Source organism: Heterodontus francisci, chromosome 20 (assembly GCF_036365525.1).
Source record: "Heterodontus francisci isolate sHetFra1 chromosome 20, sHetFra1.hap1, whole genome shotgun sequence".
NCBI classification, from domain to species: domain Eukaryota; kingdom Metazoa; phylum Chordata; class Chondrichthyes; order Heterodontiformes; family Heterodontidae; genus Heterodontus; species Heterodontus francisci.
The window spans coordinates 92,755,219-92,774,761 of NC_090390.1; the positions used below are offsets into that span (position 1 = coordinate 92,755,219).

General features: G+C 45.4%; 1 protein-coding gene across 2 annotated transcripts in view; it reads left to right on the forward strand.

Annotated features, from left to right (window-relative positions):
- Positions 1 to 19,543, forward strand: part of sh3pxd2aa (SH3 and PX domains 2Aa) — an 822,856-nt gene that overhangs the window by 786,613 nt on the left and 16,700 nt on the right. For both annotated transcript variants that reach the window (XM_068053246.1, XM_068053247.1), the window contains one exon: positions 17,047 to 17,096. In XM_068053246.1, the coding sequence (XP_067909347.1) occupies positions 17,047 to 17,096 (50 nt within the window). The remainder of the gene's footprint in view (positions 1 to 17,046; positions 17,097 to 19,543) is intronic.

Genomic DNA, 19,543 nt, shown 5'->3' on the forward strand with positions numbered 1-19,543 from the left:
AAACAAGGGGACAACATTAGCAATTCTCCAGTCCTCCGGGACCTCACCCGTGTTTAAGGATGCTGCAAAGATATCTGTTAAGGCCCCAGCTATTTCCTCTCTCGCTTCCCTCAGTAACTTGGGATAGATCCCATCCGGACCTGGGGACTTGTCCACCTTAATGCCTTTTAGAATACCCAACACTTCCTCCCTCCTTATGCCGACTTGACCTAGAGTAATCAAACATCTGTCCCTAACCTCAACATCCGTCATGTCCCTCTCCTCGGTGAATACCGACGCAAAGTACTCGTTTAGAATCTCACCCATTTTCTCTGACTCCACGCATAACTTTCCTCCTTTGTCCTTGAGTGTGCCAATCCTTTCTCTAGTTACCCTCTTGCTCCTTATATATGAATAAAAGGCTTTGGGATTTTCCTTAACCCTGTTTGCTAAAGATATTTCATGACCCCTTTTAGCCCTCTTAATTCCTCGTTTCAGATTGGTCCTACATTCCCGATATTCTTTCAAAGCTTCGTCTTTCTTCAGCCTCCTAGACCTTATGTATGCTTCCTTTTTCCTCTGAGCTAGTCTCACAATTTCACCTGTCATCCATGGTTCCCTAATCTTGCCATTTCTATCCCTCATTTTCACAGGAACATGTCTCTCCTGCACGCTAATCAACCTCTCTTTAAAAGCCTCCCACATATCAAATGTGGATTGACCTTCAAACAGCTGCTCCCAATCTACATTCCCCAGCTCCTGCCGAATTTTGGTATAGTTGGCCTTCCCCCAATTTAGCACTCTTCCTTTGGGACCACTCTCGTCTTTGTCCATGAGTATTCTAAAACTTACGGAATTGTGATCACTATTCCCAAAGTAGTCCCCTACTGAAACTTCAACCACCTGGCCGGGCTCATTCCCCAACACCAGGTCCAGTATGGCCCCTTCCCGAGTTGGACTATTTACATACTGCTCTAGAAAACCCTCCTGGATGCTCCTTACAAATTCTGCTCCATCTAGACCTCTAACACTAAGTGAATCCCAGTCAATGTTGGGAAAATTAAAATCTCCTATCACCACCACCCTGTTGCTCCTACATCTTTCCATAATCTGTTTACATATTTGTACCTCTATCTCACGCTCGCTGTTGGGAGGCCTGTAGTACAGCCCCAACATTGTTACCGCACCCTTCCTATTTCTGAGTTCTGCCCATATTGCCTCACTGCTCGAGTCCTCCATAGTGCCCTCCTTCAGCACAGCTGTGATATCCTTTTTGACCACTCCTCCACCCCTTTTACCTCCCTCTCTATCGCGCCGGAAGCATCGATATCCTGGGATATTTAGTTGCCAATCATGCCCTTCCCTCAACCAAGTCTCAGTAATAGCAATAACATCATACTCCCAGGTACTAATCCAGGCCCTAAGTTCATCTGCCTTACCTACTACACTTCTTGCATTAAAACAAATGCACCTCAGACCACCAGTCCCTTTGCGTTCATCATCTGCTCCCTGTCTACTCTTTCCCTTAGTCACGCTGACTTCATTATCTAGTTCCTTACAGGCTTTAGTTACTCCCTCCTTACTGTCCACTGACCTCCTCATTTGGTTCCCATCCCCCTGCCACATTAGTTTAAACCCTTCCCAACAGCGTTAGCAAAAGCACCCCCAAGGACATTGGTTCCAGTCCGGCCCAGGTGTCGACCGTCCAATTTGTAATAGTCCCACCTCCCCCAGAACCGGTCCCAATGTCCCAAAAATCTGAACCCCTCCCTCCTGCACCATCTCTCAAGCCACGCATTCATCCTGACTATTCTTTCATTTCTACTCTGACTATCACGTGGCACTGGTAGCAATCCTGAGATTACTACCTCTGAGGTCCTACTTTTTAACTTGGCTCCTAACTCCCTAAATTCTGCTTGTAGGACCTCATCCCGTTTTTTACCTATATCATTGGTGCCTATGTGCACAACGACAACTGGCTGTTCACCCTCCCCTTTCAGAATGTTCTGCAGCCGATCTGAGACATCCCTGACCCGTGCACCTGGGAGGCAACATACCATTCGGGAGTCTCGTTTTCGACCACAGAACCGCCTATCTACTCCCCTTACAATCGAATCCCCTATGACTATAGCCCTTCCACTCTTTTTCCCACCCTTCTGAACAGCAGAGCCAGCCACGGTGCCATGAACCTGGCTACTGCTGCCTTCCCCTGGTGAGCCATCTCCCTCAACAGTATCCAAAACGGTATACCTGTTACCTTTTGGAGTGGGGACTAAGGGCTCCAGTGGGAGGGGAACTTACTTGTGACCTCACAAATGTAATTTCTCTAGCATTATAGTGTGAGACTGATAAAAGCCCTGGGATCATGGTATCTAAATGAGTGGATTGATGAATGGTGCAAGAAGGATACACTTAGATGATGAGGACATTGAGACTGTTTGTGGGATGGAGAAAGCTGTTCAGCCAGGATTACGTTCACCTAAATTAGATTGCTATCAGTTTTCTTTCAGGGAAGGTGATTTGGACACAGGAGTAGGTTGTAAATTAGAGCAGTGAGGGGATTACACAGAATATATAGAAAACTATAGAACAATGAAATTAGTAACAACAATATCTAATTGCATTTATATATTGCCTTTAACATAATAAAACGTCCCGAAGCACTTCACAAGATAAAATGTGATACTGAGCCACATAAGGAGATAATAGAAATAAAAACAAAAAATGCTGGAAATACTCAGCAGGTTTATGGCAGCATCTGTGGAGAGAGAAGCAGAGTTAACGTTTCAGGTCAATAACCTTTCATCAGAACTGGCAAAGGTTAGAAATGTAATAGGTTTTAAGCAAACAAAGCAGGGGTGGGGCAAAAGATAACACAAGGGAAGGTATTGATAGGACAGAGGGTCACAGAGAATAACTGACCAGAAGGTCATGGAGCAAAGGCAAAGGGTTGTTAATGGTGTAGTGCAGAGAGGGTGTTAAATGACAGAATAATGAACAGCCCTGGCGAAAAGCACAAACATGAAAAAACAGTGGGCAGGCACAATGTAAAAAAAAATGAATGATGAAACAAACTAAAATAAAAGAAAAAGAAAAAAGGGGGAGGCAGTAATGCACTGAAATTATTGAACTCAATGATCAGTCCGGTTGGCTGTAGTGTGCCTAATCGGTAAATGAGATGCTGTTCCTCGAGCTTGCGTTGATGTTCACTGGAACACTGCAGCAATCCCAGGACAGAGATGTGAGCAAGAGAGCAGGCGGGGGCGGGGGGGTGGGGGTGGGTGTTGAAATGGGAAACGACAGGAAGCATGTTTTCGGACTGAGCGAAGGTGTTCCACAAAGCGATCACCCAATCTGCGTTTGGTCTCCCCATTGTCGAGGAGACCGCACTGTGAGCAGCGAATACAGTATACTAAATTGAAAGAAGTTCAATTAAATCGCTGCTTCACCTGAAAGGAGTGTTGAGGGCCTTTGATAGTGAGGAGAGAGGAGGTAAAGGAACAGGAATTACACCTCCTGCGATTGCATGGCACGGGGCCTTGGGAAGGGGATGAGGTGTTGGGGTAATGGAGGAGTGGACCAGGGTGTTGCGGAGGGAACGATCCCTTCGAATGCTGATGGGAGGAGAGGGGAAGATGCGCTTGGTAGTGGCATCAGGCTGGACATGGCGGAAATGGCAGAGGAGATATTAGGACAGGTGACCAAAAGCTTGATCCAAGAGGTCGGTTTTAAGGAGCATCTTAAAGGAGGAAAGAGAGGTGCAGAGGTTTAGGAGGAAATTCCAGAGCTGAGGCCCGAGGCAGCTGAAGGCACAGTTGCCCATGGTGGAGTGATGAAAGTTGGGGATATACGAGAGACTATAATTGGAGGAGCGCAGATGTCTCAGAGGGTTGTAGGGCTGGAGGAGATTCTTCTTGTTCTTAGGCAGTCCCTCAGGAACAAGGATGACTTTCTTCCACTCCAGGGTTGTGGGTCCTTAGGTGACTGAATAGTCCAATTCTGGATCCGCACATTCTGCCACAGGTGGGGCAGGTGGTGTTTGGTGAGGCGAGTGAATGAGATGCTTGAATTTCCGAACGCTCCTTCCGCTGTTTGCACTTGGTTGCTGCTTGGACATTGTTCGAACTGGCTGGCACCTTCGCGGATGCTTCTTCTCCATTTTGGGCGGTCTCGAGCAAGAGATTCCCACTAATCAGTGGAGATGTCGCATTTTTTCAGGGAGGTTTTAAGGACATCCTTGTAGCGTTTCCTCTGCCCTCCATAACCTTTTGCAGTGACGGAGTTCAGAGTGGAAAGCTTGTTTTGGATGTCTTGTGTCAGGCATGTGGACGATGTAGCCTGCCAATGTAATTGACTAGCCATGACCAGTGTTTTGATACTGGGGATGTTGGCCTAAGAGAGGACACTGATATTGGAGTGCCTGTCCTGACACTGAATTTGCAGGATCTTGTGGAGACACTGCTGGTGTTATCTCTCCAGGGCTTTAAGATGTCTGCTGTACAGTGTCCATGTTTCTGACACATACAGGAGGGCAGGTAACATTGCGGCCCTGTAGACCATGAGCTTGGTTCCAGGTTTGAGGTCTTTGTCATCAAACACTCTTTTCCTCAGATGACCCTGGCACACTGGAGGCGATGCTGAGTTTCATCGTCGATGTCTGCCTTTGCTGAGAGGAGGCTCCCAAGGTATGTGAAGTGATCTACATTGTCCAGTGGTTCACTGTGGATCTTGATTGTTGGGGGCAGTGTTGCTCTGCAGGAGCAGGCTGGTACAGGACCTTTGTCTTCCGGATGCTTAGCTTAAGGTGCATTCTTTCATGCGCCTCCGCGAGTGCATCGACGAGGGTTTGAAGCTCGGCCTCTGAGTGTGGGCATACACAAGCATCATCAGCATATTGCAGCTCAATGACAGAGGTTGGGGTGACCTTGGTTCTGGACTGGAAGTGACATAGGTTAAATAGTTTCCGGCTTGACCTGTAGAGTAGATCTACTCTGGCAGGGAGCTTCATAGAGATGAGGTTACAGAGATGGAGGAGATTACAGAGATAGGGAGGGGCGAGACCAAGGAGGGATATGAAAATAAAACTGAGAATTTTAAAATTGAGGTGTTGCTGGACCAGGAGCCAAGGTCAATGGGCACAGGGGTGACGGGTGAACGGGACTCAGTGTGAGCTAGGGTTCCAGCAGCAGAGTTATGGATGAGCTCAAGTTTACGGAGAGTCCAAGTTAGTAACTAGAGGTAACAAAGGCATGGATGACAGTTTCAGTAGTAGGTGAACTGAGGTAGGGTCAGAGACAAGCAATGTTATAGAGGTGGAAGTAGACGGTCTTAGTGATGTAGAGGATATGGGGTCAGAAGCTCAGGGTCAAACAGGTCAAATTATAGAAAAGCCAGATGTAATCAAATAAATAAAAGCAAAATACTGCGGATGCTGGAAATCTGAAACAAAAACAAGAAATGCTGGATTCACTCAGCAGGTCTGGCAGCATCTGTGGAACGAGAAGCAGAGTTAACGTTTCGGGTCAGTGACCCTTCTTCGGAACTGACAAATATTAGAAAAGTCACAGATTATAAACAAGTGAGGTGGGGGTTGGGCAAGAGATATCTCTTGCCCAACCCCCACCTCACTTGTTTATAATCTGTGACTTTTCTAATATTTGTCAGTTCCGAAGAAGGGTCACTGACCCGAAACGTTAACTCTGCTTCTCGTTCCACAGATGCTGCCAGACCTGCTGAGTGAATCCAGCATTTCTTGTTTTTGTAATCAAATAAAGGAAGGTATGGCAGGTGGAGCATGAGTGTAGATATTGATAGAGTAAGTAAATGGGCAGTGTTCAAGAACCCTGCCACACAAGGCAATAACATGAAATAATAGGTCTGTACACAAGGGGCCTGCATATCAATTATAAAATTGGAGACAGATAGAACCATTGCAGTTTACAGAACAGAGGAGGTTATTCGATCTACTGGAGCTGTGCTCTCTCTTTGAAGAACAGTCTAATTCAAATCTCTGTTTGTTTGACTGCTCCAAATGTCACATCTTAGGCTGAAAGATTCACAATTGAAGTCACAGATTTAACTTTAATAAAGATTTAACAAGCTTTTAATGGAGGCTCCTTCTTACTGCTGTTACCTGTGCTCTCTGACCTGAGGGCAACCCCCCCCCCCCAGTTCAGGTGGCTCCCCATAGTACGGAGAGTTTCTTTCAGTTTCTCTTCCAAGTACTGTATAGTCTCTAATACTCAAGCCCGCACATCCAATCAGCCATCATGACATCCCTCCCTTATCAGACCAAAACATGTCCATGATTTTCCTGCTTGGTGTTTTGTAGCTTAGACTCCATCCTTTACCAAACATACTGCAATAAATTTTGCAAACAAACATAACAAATCATTATTTTCCTAACTTACTGAGTAAATGAATTTCTTCAATTACATTTGGTTTCAAGGGCAGCATTTGGCGTACACCCTTTTTGTTTTGAACATAATCACAATACAAAATCTTCATATTGCTTTGATAGTCTCCTCTAGCGCCGTGGTCCTGCTGGAACCAATGTTTCTCCCTCTGGATAGTAAGCTGTCTGCCTGTCATCAGCATCACTGGCTTGGGCATCTGAATTGCTGGATAACAGCTTCACCCCAGTTCCTACATCTGGTTCATCTGCTGCTGTGTCTTTGTCACTGTGGTGCTTTTTGACGCATGAAGAATTTCTGTCATACGGTATTCCTACTGGCGACTTTGCAGTCTCATTGTTTCCCTTTTTGACAGCGCGTGGCTTAGAGTAATATGGCATAAAATATTACTCGACTCTCCCGTCTCAGCAATACTTCATTACCTGGTATCACACCAGACTGTCTAGCTCCGCTTCTGTGGCCTGCATAAAACTTAGTAGCACCCTTTTTCTCAGCATCATGATCTCAAATGTCCTGATCAATTCTAATGTCATAGAGTTATACAGCACAGAAACAGGCCCTTCGGCAAACCGTGTCCGTGCCGGCCATCAAGTACCTAACTATCCTAATTCCTTTTTCCAGCACTTGGCCCATAGCCTTGTATGCTATGGCGTTTCAAGTGCTCATCTAAATACTTCTTAAATATTGAGGGTTCCTGCCTCTACCACCCCTTCAGGCAGTGCATTCCAGATTCCAACCACCCTCTGGGTGAAAAGAATTTCCTCAAATCCCCTCTAAACCTGGTGAATCTCCTCTGCACCCTCTCCAGTGCAATCACATCCTTCCTATAGTGTGGTGCCCAGAACTGTACTCAGACTCCAGCTGTGGCCTAACTAGCATTTTATACAGCTCCATCATAACCTCCCTGCTCTTATATTCTATGCCTCAGCTAATAAAGGCAAGTATCCCATATACCTTCCTAACCACCTTATCTACCTGTGCTGCTGCCTTCAGTGATCTATGGACAAGTACACCAAGGTCCCTCTGACTTTCTGTACTTCCTAGGGTCCTACCATCCATTGTATATTCCTTTGCCTTGTTAGTCCTCCCAAAATGCATCACCTCACACTTCTCTCAGCTCTAGTATCTTGGTGCATATCTTGCATCCAAATAACAACTCAGCTGGGCTCTTTCCCACCGTAGTGTGTATAGTTGCTCTATACATGGCCACATATGACAACAACACCTCCTTCCAGTCTTTACCCTCAGCCTGAGCAATCCTCATCCATTTCTCGAAGGATTGGTTTTGTCGTTCCACTTCCCCATTTGCCTATGGCCATTTTGGTGTTACTCTGTGGATGGTGAATGCCTGTGACTTACATGTAATCTGCAGAGGTTTGTGAAATGAATTGTGGCCCATTGTCTGAATACAAAGTGACTAGTAGACTGTGCCTTACAAATATTTCAGACAATGAAGCACCGTTTTCTCTGCTGTTATAGATTTCATTACCACATACTGATAATAACGACTATAATAGTCAGTTACCACTAGTATGTACTCTCCTGATGGATGAGCCTAAGAAGTCAACTGCTACATCCTCCCATGGTCCAGCCAGTAACAATATTCTGCATACTGGTTCTGGTGGATTGGGTCTGCTGACAGGTTGACATCCATGACATGTTTTGACAAACTACTCCACATCCCTGGCCACCATACATTGGTTCATAAGTTTTGCTTAGTACCAACTACTCCCAAGTGACCCTCATGAGCTAGCATCACCAGTCTAGGCCTAAGCTTTTGTGGCACTATAAGTCTGTTGCCTCTGAGAATACACTTCCCAATTGTGCACAGTTCATCTTGTATAATGATGTACGCTCTGAATGGGCAACGCTTCCAATTTATAGAACATAGAACATTACAGCGCAGTACAGGCCCTTCGGCCCTCGATGTTGCGCCGACCTGTGAAACCATCTGACCTTCACTATTCCATTTTCATCCATATGTCTATCCAATGACCACTTAAATGCCCTTAAAGTTGGCGAGTCTACTACTGTTGCAGGCAGGGCGTTCCACGCCCCTACTACTCTCTGAGTAAAGAAACTACCTCTGACATCTGTCCTATATCTATCACCCCTCAACTTAAAGCTATGTCCCCTCGTGTTTGCCATCACCATCCGAGGAAAAAGACTCTCACTATCCACCCTATCTAACCCTCTGATTATCTTATATGTCTCTATTAAGTCACCTCTCCTCCTCCTCCTCTCTAGCGAAAACAACCTCAAGTCCCTCAGCCTTTCCTCGTAAGACCTTCCCTCCATACCAGGCAACATCCTAGTAAATCTCCTCTGCACCCTTTCCAAAGCTTCCACATCCTTCCTATAATGCGGTGACCAGAACTGCATGCAATACTCCAGGTGCGGCCGCACCAGAGTTTTGTACAGCTGCAGCATGACCTCGTGGCTCCGAAACTCGATCCCCCCACTAATAAAAGCTAACACACCATATGCCTTCGTAACAGCCCTATTAACCTGGGTGGCAACTTTCAGGGATTTATGTACCTGGACACCAAGATCTCTCTGCTCATCGACACTACCAAGAATCTTCCCATTAGCCCAGTACTCTGCATTCCTGTTACTCCTTCCAAAGTGAATCACCTCACACTTTTCCGCATTAAACTCCATTTGCCATCTCTCAGCCCAGCTTTGCAGCCTATCTATGTCCCTCTGTAACCTACAACATCCTTCGGCACTATCCACAACTCCACCGACCTTCGTGTCATCCGCAAATTTACTAACCCACCCTTCTACACCCTCATCCAGGTCATTTATAAAAATGACAAACAGCAGTGGCCCCAAAACAGATCCTTGCGGTACACCACTAGTAACTAAACTCCAGGATGAACATTTGCCATCAACCACCACCCTCTGTCTTCTTTCAGCTAGCCAATTTCTGATCCAAAGCACTAAATCACCTTCAACCCCATACTTACGTATTTTCTGCAATAGCCTACTATGGGGAACCTTATCAAACGCCTTACTGAAATCCATGTACACCACATCCACTGCTTTACCCTCATCCACCTGTTTGGTCACCTTCTCAAAAAACTCAATAAGGTTTGTGAGGCCGACCTACCCTTCACAAAACCGTGCTGACTATCTCTAATGAACTTATTCTTTTCAAGATGATTATAAATCCTATCTCTTGTAACCTTTTCCAACATTTTACCCACAACCGAAGTAAGGCTCACAGGTCTATAATTACCAGGGCTGTCTCTACTCCCCTTCTTGAACAAGGGGACAACATTTGCTATCCTCCAGTCTTCCGGCACTATTCCTGTCGACAATGACGGCATAAAGATCAAGATCAAAGGCTCTGCAATCTCCTCCCTGGCTTCCCAGAGAATCCTAGGATAAATCCCATCTGGCCCAGGGGACTTATCTATTTTCACACTTTCCAAAATTGCTAACACCTCCTCCTTGTGAACCTCAATCCCATCTAGCCTAGTAGTCTGTATCTCAGTATTCTCCTCGACAACATTTTCTTTCTCTACTGTAAATACAGACGAAAAATATTCATTTAACGCTTCCCCTATCTCCTCTGATTCCACACACAACTTCCCACTACTATCCTTGATTCGCCCTAATCTAACTCTAGTCATTCTTTTATTCCTGATATACCTATAGAAAGCCATAGGGTTTTCCTTGATCCTATCTGCCAATGACTTCTCGTGTCCTCTCCTCGCTCTTCTTAGCTCTCCCTTTAGATCCTTCCTGGCTAGCTTGTAACTCTCAAGCGCCCTAACTGAGCCTTCACGTCTCATCCTAACATAAGCCTTCTTCTTCCTCTTGACAAGCGCTTCAACTTCTTTAGTAAACCACGGCTCCCTTGCTCGACAACTTCCTCCCTGCCTGAGAGGTACATACCTATCAAGGACACGCAGTAGCTGCTCCCTGAATAAGCTCCACATTTCGATTGTGCCCATCCCCTGCAGTTTCCTTCCCCATCCTACGCATCCTAAATCTTGCCTAATCGCATCATAATTTCCTTTCCCCCAGCTATAATTCTTGCCCTGCGGTATATACCTGTCCCTGCCCATCGCTAAGGTAAACCTAACCGAATTGTGATCACTATCACCAAAGTGCTCACCTACATCTAAATCTAACACCTGGCCGGGTTCATTACCCAGTACCAAATCCAATGTGGCATCGCCCCTGGTTGGCCTGTCTACATACTGTGTCAGAAAACCCTCCTGCACACACTGGACAAAAACTGACCCATCTAAAGTACTCAAACTATAGTATTTCCAGTCAATATTTGGAAAGTTAAAGTCCCCCATAACAACTACCCTGTTACTCTCGCTCCTGTCGAGAATCATCTTCGCTATCCTTTCCTCTACATCTCTGGAACTATTCGGAGGTCTATAGAAAACTCCCAACAGGGTGACCTCTCCTCTCCTGTTTCTAACCTCGGCCCATACTACCTCAGTAGACGAGTCCTCAAACGTCCTTTCTGCCGCTGTAATACTCTCCTTGATTAACAATGCCACACCCCCCCCTCTTTTACCATCTTCTCTGTTCTTACTGAAACATCTAAATCCCGGAACCTGCAACATCCATTCCTGTCCCTGCTCTACCCATGACTCCGAAATGGCCACAACATCGAAATCCCAGGTACCAACCCATGCTGCAAGCTCACCCACCTTATTCCGGATACTCCTGGCGTTGAAGTAGACACACTTTAAACCAAGTTCTTGCTTGCCAGTGCCCTCTTGCGTCCTTGTAACCTTATCCCTGACCTCACTACTCTCAACATCCTGTACATTGGAACTACAATTTAGGTTCCCATCCCCCTGCTGAATTAGTTTAAACCCCCCCGAAGAGCACTAGCAAATCTCCCCCCCCAGGATATTGGTACCCCTCTGGTTCAGGTGAAGACCATCCTGTTTGTAGAGGTCCCACCTACCCCAGAAAGAGCCCCAATTATCCAGGAAACCTTGGATTATCTGTCTGATGTCATCCAATTCTGGATCTTTGTCTGACTCTCTTTCATTGTCTCTAATTGTCATTGCTGTGGGTGTAACATGAACTGCCACAAACCGCAGGAACGATTCAGCTTCCTTCTCTAGTGAAGATCTGTGTGTTTGATCCTCCTTCAGTAGTTGTGACAGCGAGCCAGCTAAGTTCATCTTTTCAGCAACGTGACTCACCCACAGTGTTAGTCCTTCAACTGGCTCTACGATGTCTTAGTCAACCAGTTACTTGATCTTTGCCTCAACTTTCTGTCTCAGACCAAAAGATGTTCTGCGTACAGGCTGAGCTACAGGCTTCACGTTCTCATCAATGGTTAATCTCACTCAGCAGTTGTGTAACCTCCCAATTCCTTGAAACACTGGTCCAAACTTGTCCCAAAGCTCACACAGGATTTCACAGAATTTAATTTCAATCCAAGTGTAGCACCGCCAAGGCTTGGGCAGTTTCTCTGCTCAGAAGAGGCTCACCATCCTCCTCAATCACTACGAATTCTGCCTCTACATTCCAATCCTCTCACACTCGCAATGAAGCATCCAACAGTTTGAAGTGGGGTTTTAGATTCGTGAGGATAATGATTTTTGACACAGTTTCGAGACATGCATTTAATTCTCCTTGTCTTCAGTTCCTCCCACACTGCTTTGCTGATAACATTACTGTCACTGCCTGAATCTACAATAATGCTCACTTCAACATCCCCAACAATCACTGGAACTTTCTCATGGTTGCTGCTGTTGACAGAAAACATGCATCCGTGATCGCTATTTGTGTCCTTACTCTCTGCATCTTCTTCAACTCGTCTCACAGTTGTCCTACTTTCATCTCTCTTTCCTTTACGTGGTTTGCCAGGCTTCCTACTCTATTCAGCTTTGCTTCTGCACTGCTTGGCAAAATAGTCTTTGCCCCCACCTTTTATACATATCTTTCCCTTGGCAGGGCAACAGGCATCTCTTCCATAGTGCCCCACGTTGCCACATCTGAAACACTCTCTCTCAGACGTTTGTTGTTTACATTTATGCGTACCTGGATTCCGTTGTGCCACTTGGTTAACCTCAGATTTTGTCATGTTGATGGTGGAATTGGGACCACGTTTCATGCTGTGAACTTTTCCATCCACTGCTTTCAATGCAGCTGTTATTTTCAAAGTGTCATCCAATAGTTAAGTCACCTCCTCTTAACAGCAGCCTGTGCTTCAACCTATCTGACTTGCAATGTTGTACCACCTGATCCATTATCTGGCTATTCAGATTCGTTACAACAAAATTGATTCCACCCGACGCCTGCCTCAAATGAGTCACAAATTGGCTACTGTTTCCCCCGCTTTCTGTCTTATCTGAAGGAAAACATGCCTTTGGAATGTGGCATTTGGTGCCACCACATAATGGTCCTTCAAAGCTTTCACTGCACATTCATAATCCACCTTTTCTTCCACGCCAGGCAACGTCTTGAAAGTCTCCCTCACTGATGCACCTGCATTGAACAGCAATAAGGCCTGTCGCTGTACCTTCTGTACCTCCGTCGCCCCGTCCAAAAACAAACCGCGACTGTCAACATACGCTTCAAACTCCTCCAGCCATGCTTTCCATTTCACACTGATGGTAGTGGCATCAGCCATCAGATCAAATGGCTCAATTGCCTGGACAGCAGACATATCAGCTCCAGCAAGTGCCATAACACACTCCTAAATATCTCCATATTTACCTCTGTGGTAAATGGTTATTTTTCAGACTGGGGAATGGTAGTCAGTGGTGTTCCCCAAGGGTCAGTGTTGGGACCACTGCTTTTTTTGCTGCATATAAGTTACTGGGATCTTGGAGTAGAATTTAAAAGTTTACTGATGAAGCCCAACTTGGCGGTGTGACAAACAATGAGGATGATACGAACCGCCTTCACAGGACATAGATTTGCTAGCAGATTGGGCAGACAAGTGACAAATGGAATTTAATACTGACAAGTATGAAGTGATGCATTTAGAGTCATAGAGTCATTTATGGCACAGAAGGAGGCCATTTGGCCCATCGAGTCCATGCCGGCTCTCCATGGAGCTATCCAGTCAGTCACACTCCCCGAGTCAATCCCCATAGCCCTGCAAGTCTATTTCCTTCAAGTGCCAATCCAACTTTCTCTTGAAGTCATTGATTATCTATGAGGAGCTGGCATGAAAGAGGAGTTGAGGTCTGGGGCAGATCAACCATGATCTTATTGAATGGTGGGGCAGGCTTGAAGGGCTGAATGGCCTACTCCGTCTCCTATTTCTTATGTTCTTATGTCTCCACGTCCCCCACCCTTGCAGGCAGTGAGGTCCAGGTGATTACAGATGCTGCATAAAAAAGTTCTTTCTCATATTCCCCCTGCGTCTCTTGCCCAAAACCTTCAATCTGTGTTCGCTAGTAAAGGCCTTCTCAAGTCACAAAAAAAAACCCAACCCGGACCCGACGGAACCACATCGGACCCGAGCCCGACCCAGCCCGAGTCCCTCCATTTTCATCCTGAGCCTGACCCGACCCTCCCCGACCTGACCCGAGCCTGACCTGACTACCGCAATGTTCCCTTTACTTACCTTCCGACTCCCAATCTTCAGGAAGCTGCAACATGAGCGTGGTTTTTTTCCTTTAAACACTTACCTGCAATTCTTACTGTGTGTGTCCGACCCAGACCCAGCCCGACCCGGACCCAACCCAAGCCCGAAGGCCGGACCCGGAAGAGCGGCCCAACCCGACCCGAACCCGACACATGTCGTCGGGTCCGTTCAGGTCGGGAAGCAGGCCTTTATTCCCCAGTCCTTGTACCATTAGTTAATGAGAACAGTTTTTCCATGTCTAACTTATCTAAGCCTGTCATAATCTTGTACATTTCTATTAAATCTCCCCTCAACCTCCTTTCTTCTAACGGGCACAAACCCAGCTTTTATAACCTAACTTTGTAATTAATATCTTCCATCCCTGGAACCATTCTGGTAAAACTCCACTGCACCCTCTCAAGGACCCTCACATCCTTCCCGAAGTTGGGTGACCAGAACTGGATGCAGTACTCCAGTTGGGGCCTAACCAGAGTTTTATATTTTATATTTTGGCAGAAGGATAGGGTGAGGCAATGTCGACTTAATAGCACAGTTCTAAATAATGTGCGGGAACAGAGGGATCTGGGGGTGCAGGTGCATTGATCTTTGAAGGTGGCAGGACATATTGAGAGCGTGGTTAGTAAAGCATATGGAATCTTGGGGTACGAAAGCAGGGAAGTTATGCTGCACCTTTATAAAGCTCTGGTTAGGCCCCAACTAGAGTATCGTGTCCAGTTCTGGTCACCACACTTTAAGAAGGATGTGAGGGTCCTTGAGAGGGTGCAGAGGAGATTTACCAGAATGGTTCCAAGGATAGGGGATTTTAGTTACGAGGTTAGGTTGGAAAAGCTGGGGTTCTCTGTGGAGCAAAGGAGATTGAGGGGTGATTTGATAGAGGTGTACAAGATTATTAACTAATGGTACAAGGACTAGGGAACACAGATTGAAGGTTTTGAGCAAGAGATGCAGGGGGAAACGTGAGGAAGAGATTTTTTATGCAGCAAGTGGTAATGATCTGGAACTCACTGTCCACAAGGCTGGTGGAAGCGGAGACGATGATTTCAAAAGGAAATTGGATGGGCTCTTGAAGGAAATAAACTTGCAGGGTTACGGGGATTGAGCAGGGGAGTGGGACTGACTGGGTTGCTCTGCAGGGAGCTGGCATGGATTCGATGGGCTGAATGGCCTCCTTCTATGCTGTAAATGACTCTATGACTGTTGGAATGTGTTACATGCTGCAATATACTTTCTCTCTCTTTGTCCCTCTCCCTCTGTATAGATCCTGTGCAAATACTGGTACTGGAAACAAAGAAAGTAGAAATCAGTGAAATATTTTACAGTTGATTTGTAATTGGTTGACCCATAGAACCTAGAGGCTGATTTTTAATTAATTCTCAGAATGTAGGTGTGAGTAGCAAGGCTGGCATTTATTGCCCATCCCTAGTTGCTCTGAGAAGATGGTGTAGGCCTTATTTTTGAACCGCTGCAGACCATGTAGTGAACATGTTTTCACAATGCTGTAGGATAGGAAGTTTCACAATTTTGACCCAGCTATGATTTTTTTTTATTATTTAGATTTAGAGATACAGCACTGAAACAGGCCCTTCGGCCCACCGAGTCTGTGCCGACCATTAACCACCCATTTATACTAATCCTACACTAATCCCATATTTCTACCACATCCTCACCTGTCCCTATATTCCCCTACCACCTACCTACACTAGGGGCAATTTATAATGGCCAATTTACCTATCAACCTGCAAGTCTTTTGGCTGTGGGAGGAAACCGGAGCACCTGGAGGAAACCCACGCAGACACAGGGAGAACTTGCAAACTCCACACAGGCAGTACCCAGAATTGAACCCGGGTCGCTGGAGCTGTGAGGCTACGGTGCTAACCACTGCGCCACTGTGCCGCCCGATGGTACAGGGATTGTCACCAACCTGGGAGAATGTTACCACCGTGGTTCCAAAGGGGCCTATTTTGGGACAACTTCTGCTTAATATCTTTATAAATGATCTGGACCTCGGAGTCACAAGCACAATGGCCAGATTTGCAGATGATACAAAATTAATCAAGTTGGTAAACAGCTGAGCTGAACAGGATGAGATACAGAAGGATTTGAATATCATAGGAATTGGACATTCAGATGGCAGATGAAATTTAATGTAGAGAAATGTAAAGAGCCTCACATCAGCACAATGGAAAGAAAATAATGTGCCTGGAAAATGAAAGAGATGTGGAACTCGTGGTTGACAACAAATTGACAATAAATTACAATAATGCTGCTTGTTGGCAGTGTGTAAAGCAAATCGATTGTTGAGATATATTAAAAGCTCAACATTTAACCTAAATAGTGAGGTAATCCTGCCACTTTATGAATCATTGCATGGGCCCACGCTCTTTGAATTTGAGGTTGGCAGCACTCTTAACTCTTGCTTCTCCCGACACCCTGTTCAGATCAGTTTATTTTTAAATTTACCTTTTTTGGTTGTGGTCTAACAATCCCTTAAGGACCTGATAGGCTGCATGTAGGCCTGGTGCCAGCTGCCTCAGGACAAACCAATCTTGTGATGCGGCTTAAACAGGCGTGGAGCTTCTTAATTACATTTGCACAGAATCTAACACCTGTGTCAGGCGTGGACCCTGGATGTCAATTTCTTTGTTGCCTTTACCAATATGACAGTGGTGAATTTCTGGCTCATAAATGAGCATGTGTTTCTGCCCATCATATTGGAGGCATCAGAGGCCATTTGGCTGCACAGCAAAATTTCTAAGCCTTCGTCCTTGTGGAACTTCATGAAATGTACTTAATTTGTTTCCCTGCTCCCAGATGCTCTTGATGTGAGCACACTGGATTCCAGCTCCTTTTCGGGCCACCATGGAACCAACTAATAATGAGTGCGGACATGACCCAATGTGCATCCCTTGGTAATATTTTCCACTATGCATCAATACATATTGCTTCCACTCAGTATTCTAGCTAACGATCCAATAGAAGCAGACAACTTGTCATCTGGATAAACCCGCATACTGCCTCATTGTTAAAATTCTTGAATCAGTACAGAAATTGTTTTTTTTTTCACAGGTTCCCCAAACTTAAGACAGAAGCCACCACCACGCAGAGAAGCCAGCCTGGTATGTATGGATTTTGTTTTCCTGTCACAGCAACAGTATTCCTTTGACAGCAACTCCCAAACACACAACCACCACCAACTGGAAGTATACGGGCAGCAGGTAAATGGGAACACCACCACCTGCAAGTCCCCTTTCAAGTCACACACCACCCTGACTTGGAACTATATCGCCGTTCCTTCACTGTTGCTGGATCAAAATCCTCCCTCACAGCACATGGACTGCAGTGGATCAAGAAGGCGGCTCACCACCACCTTCTCAAGAACAACTAAGGGTGCCAGCAACACCCATATCCCTTGAATGAATTAAAATAAATCTGTCTGTAGGGATGCAGTGTGGGACCTCTTTTCACTTACTTTACTTTTGTTTGCAATATCCAAGCTCATTTTTACTTAGTTTAATTCTGTTTGCACTGTGCAACTTTGCATTTGGAGGTTTAGTTTGGGTTGCTTTACCTATCTCACTTTGGTTGATTAGGATTAGGTTGCACTCTGTACTGACTTGATTTCACTAAATTTGGTTTTCTCTCTGTACCAGCCATTTTGCTTGGCCCTAGGTTGTGCTCTAAACTGACTTAGTTTTGCTTGGCTTAGCATGGCTTACATTCAATACTAGTACAGTATGGTTTTCCTCAGTTTATGCTGTATTTGCTTCAGTTTGCACTTGATACTGTCTTAATTGTGCTTGTTTTAGTTTGGGTTGCCATGTACTGGCTCACCTTTAATTGGTTTAATTCACTTTGTGCTCACTTTCCTTTAGTTGGGCTACCTCCCTTTTCAGATTTACTGGAGGAACCACTCCAGAATGCCAGCCCTTTCACGCTATGTTTTAACCAACCAAGAAACAAGGAGACCCAGAGACTCATTGGCATCTTGGAGCTCTTTCTATGTGAATGTTCCCTTACAAGGACATCACCCATCAGTCACCCTTTATTGCAGTAAAAAGCTGCTGGCTATCAACACTTCATGACACATTCTTCAGTCCTGCTCTCTGTTCGCTAAAACCCTTATTTTAGTGTCATCAGCAAATTTGACATTATGGTTCCCATGCCCAAATCCAGAATATTTCTAAATACCAAGAACAAACAGCACGAAAAGCGATTGCACGAACTAGGGTTGTATTCCCTGGAGTTTAGAGGGTTAAGGGGTGATTTGATGGAAGTTTTCAAGATATTAAGGGGAACTGATAGGGTAATTAGAGAGAAACTATTTTCACTGCTAGGGGCAGAGTTTAAAAAAAATAGAGCCAGGCCTTTCAGGAGTGAAGTTAGGAAACACTTCTACACATTAAGAATCATAGAATGGTTACAGCACAGAAGGAGGCCATTCAGCCCATTGTGTCTGTGCCGGCTTTGTGTAAGAGCAACTCACCTAGTTCCACCGCCCCCCCCCACCCCCCTCCCCCTGCCCACTTTACCCCATAGCCCTGCAAATTTTTTTTCTTCCGATAATTATCCAATTCTCTTTTAAAGGCTTCAATTGAACCTGCCTCCACCACACTCTCTCTGGCAGTGCATTCCAGATCCTAACCACTCACTGCGTTAAAAAGTTTTTCCTCATGTTGCCGTTGCTTCTTTTGCCATTCAGTGTAAATCGGCATCCTCTGGTTCTGGATTCTTGCACCAATGGGAGTAGTTTCTCCCTATCTAGGACTGTCCAGTCCTCTCATGATTTTGAACACCTTGATCAAATCTCCTCTTAATCTTCTCTTATCCAAGGAGAACAGCGCTAGCTTCACCAATCTATCCACGTAACTGAAGTTCCTTATCTCTGGAACCATTCTTGTAAATCTTTTCTGAACCCCCTCTAATGCCTTAACATCCTTCCTGAAGTGTGGTTCTCAGAACTGGATACAGCATTCTAGTTGAAGCCGAACCAGTATTTTATGAAGGTTCGTCATAACTTCCTTGCTTTTGTACTCTATGTCCCTTTTTTATAAAACCCAGGATCCCATATGCTTTATTAACCGCTTTCGCAACCTGCCCTGCAACCTTCAATGATTTGTACAAATATACCCCCAGGTTCCTCTGTTCCTGCTCCCCCTTTAGAATTGTACCCTGAAATTTATATTGCCTCTCTTTGTACTTCCTACCAAAATGAATCACTGAATACTTTCTTACAGTAAATTACATCTGCCGCTTATCTGCCCATTCCACCAGACTGTCTTAAGTCCTCTTGAAGTTTATCACGATCCTCCTCACAGTTCACAATACTTCCAAGTTTTGTGTCATCTGCAAATTTTGAAATTGTGCCCTGTACACCCAAGTCTAGGTCATTAAAATATATCAAGAAAAGCAGGGATGCCAACACTGACCCAAGGGAACCCCACTACATACCTTCCTCCAGTCTGAAAAACAACCATTCACCACTACTCTTTCTTTCCTGTCACTCAGCCAATTTTGTTTCCATGCTGCTCCTGTCCCTTTTATTCCGTGAGCTTGAACTTTGCTG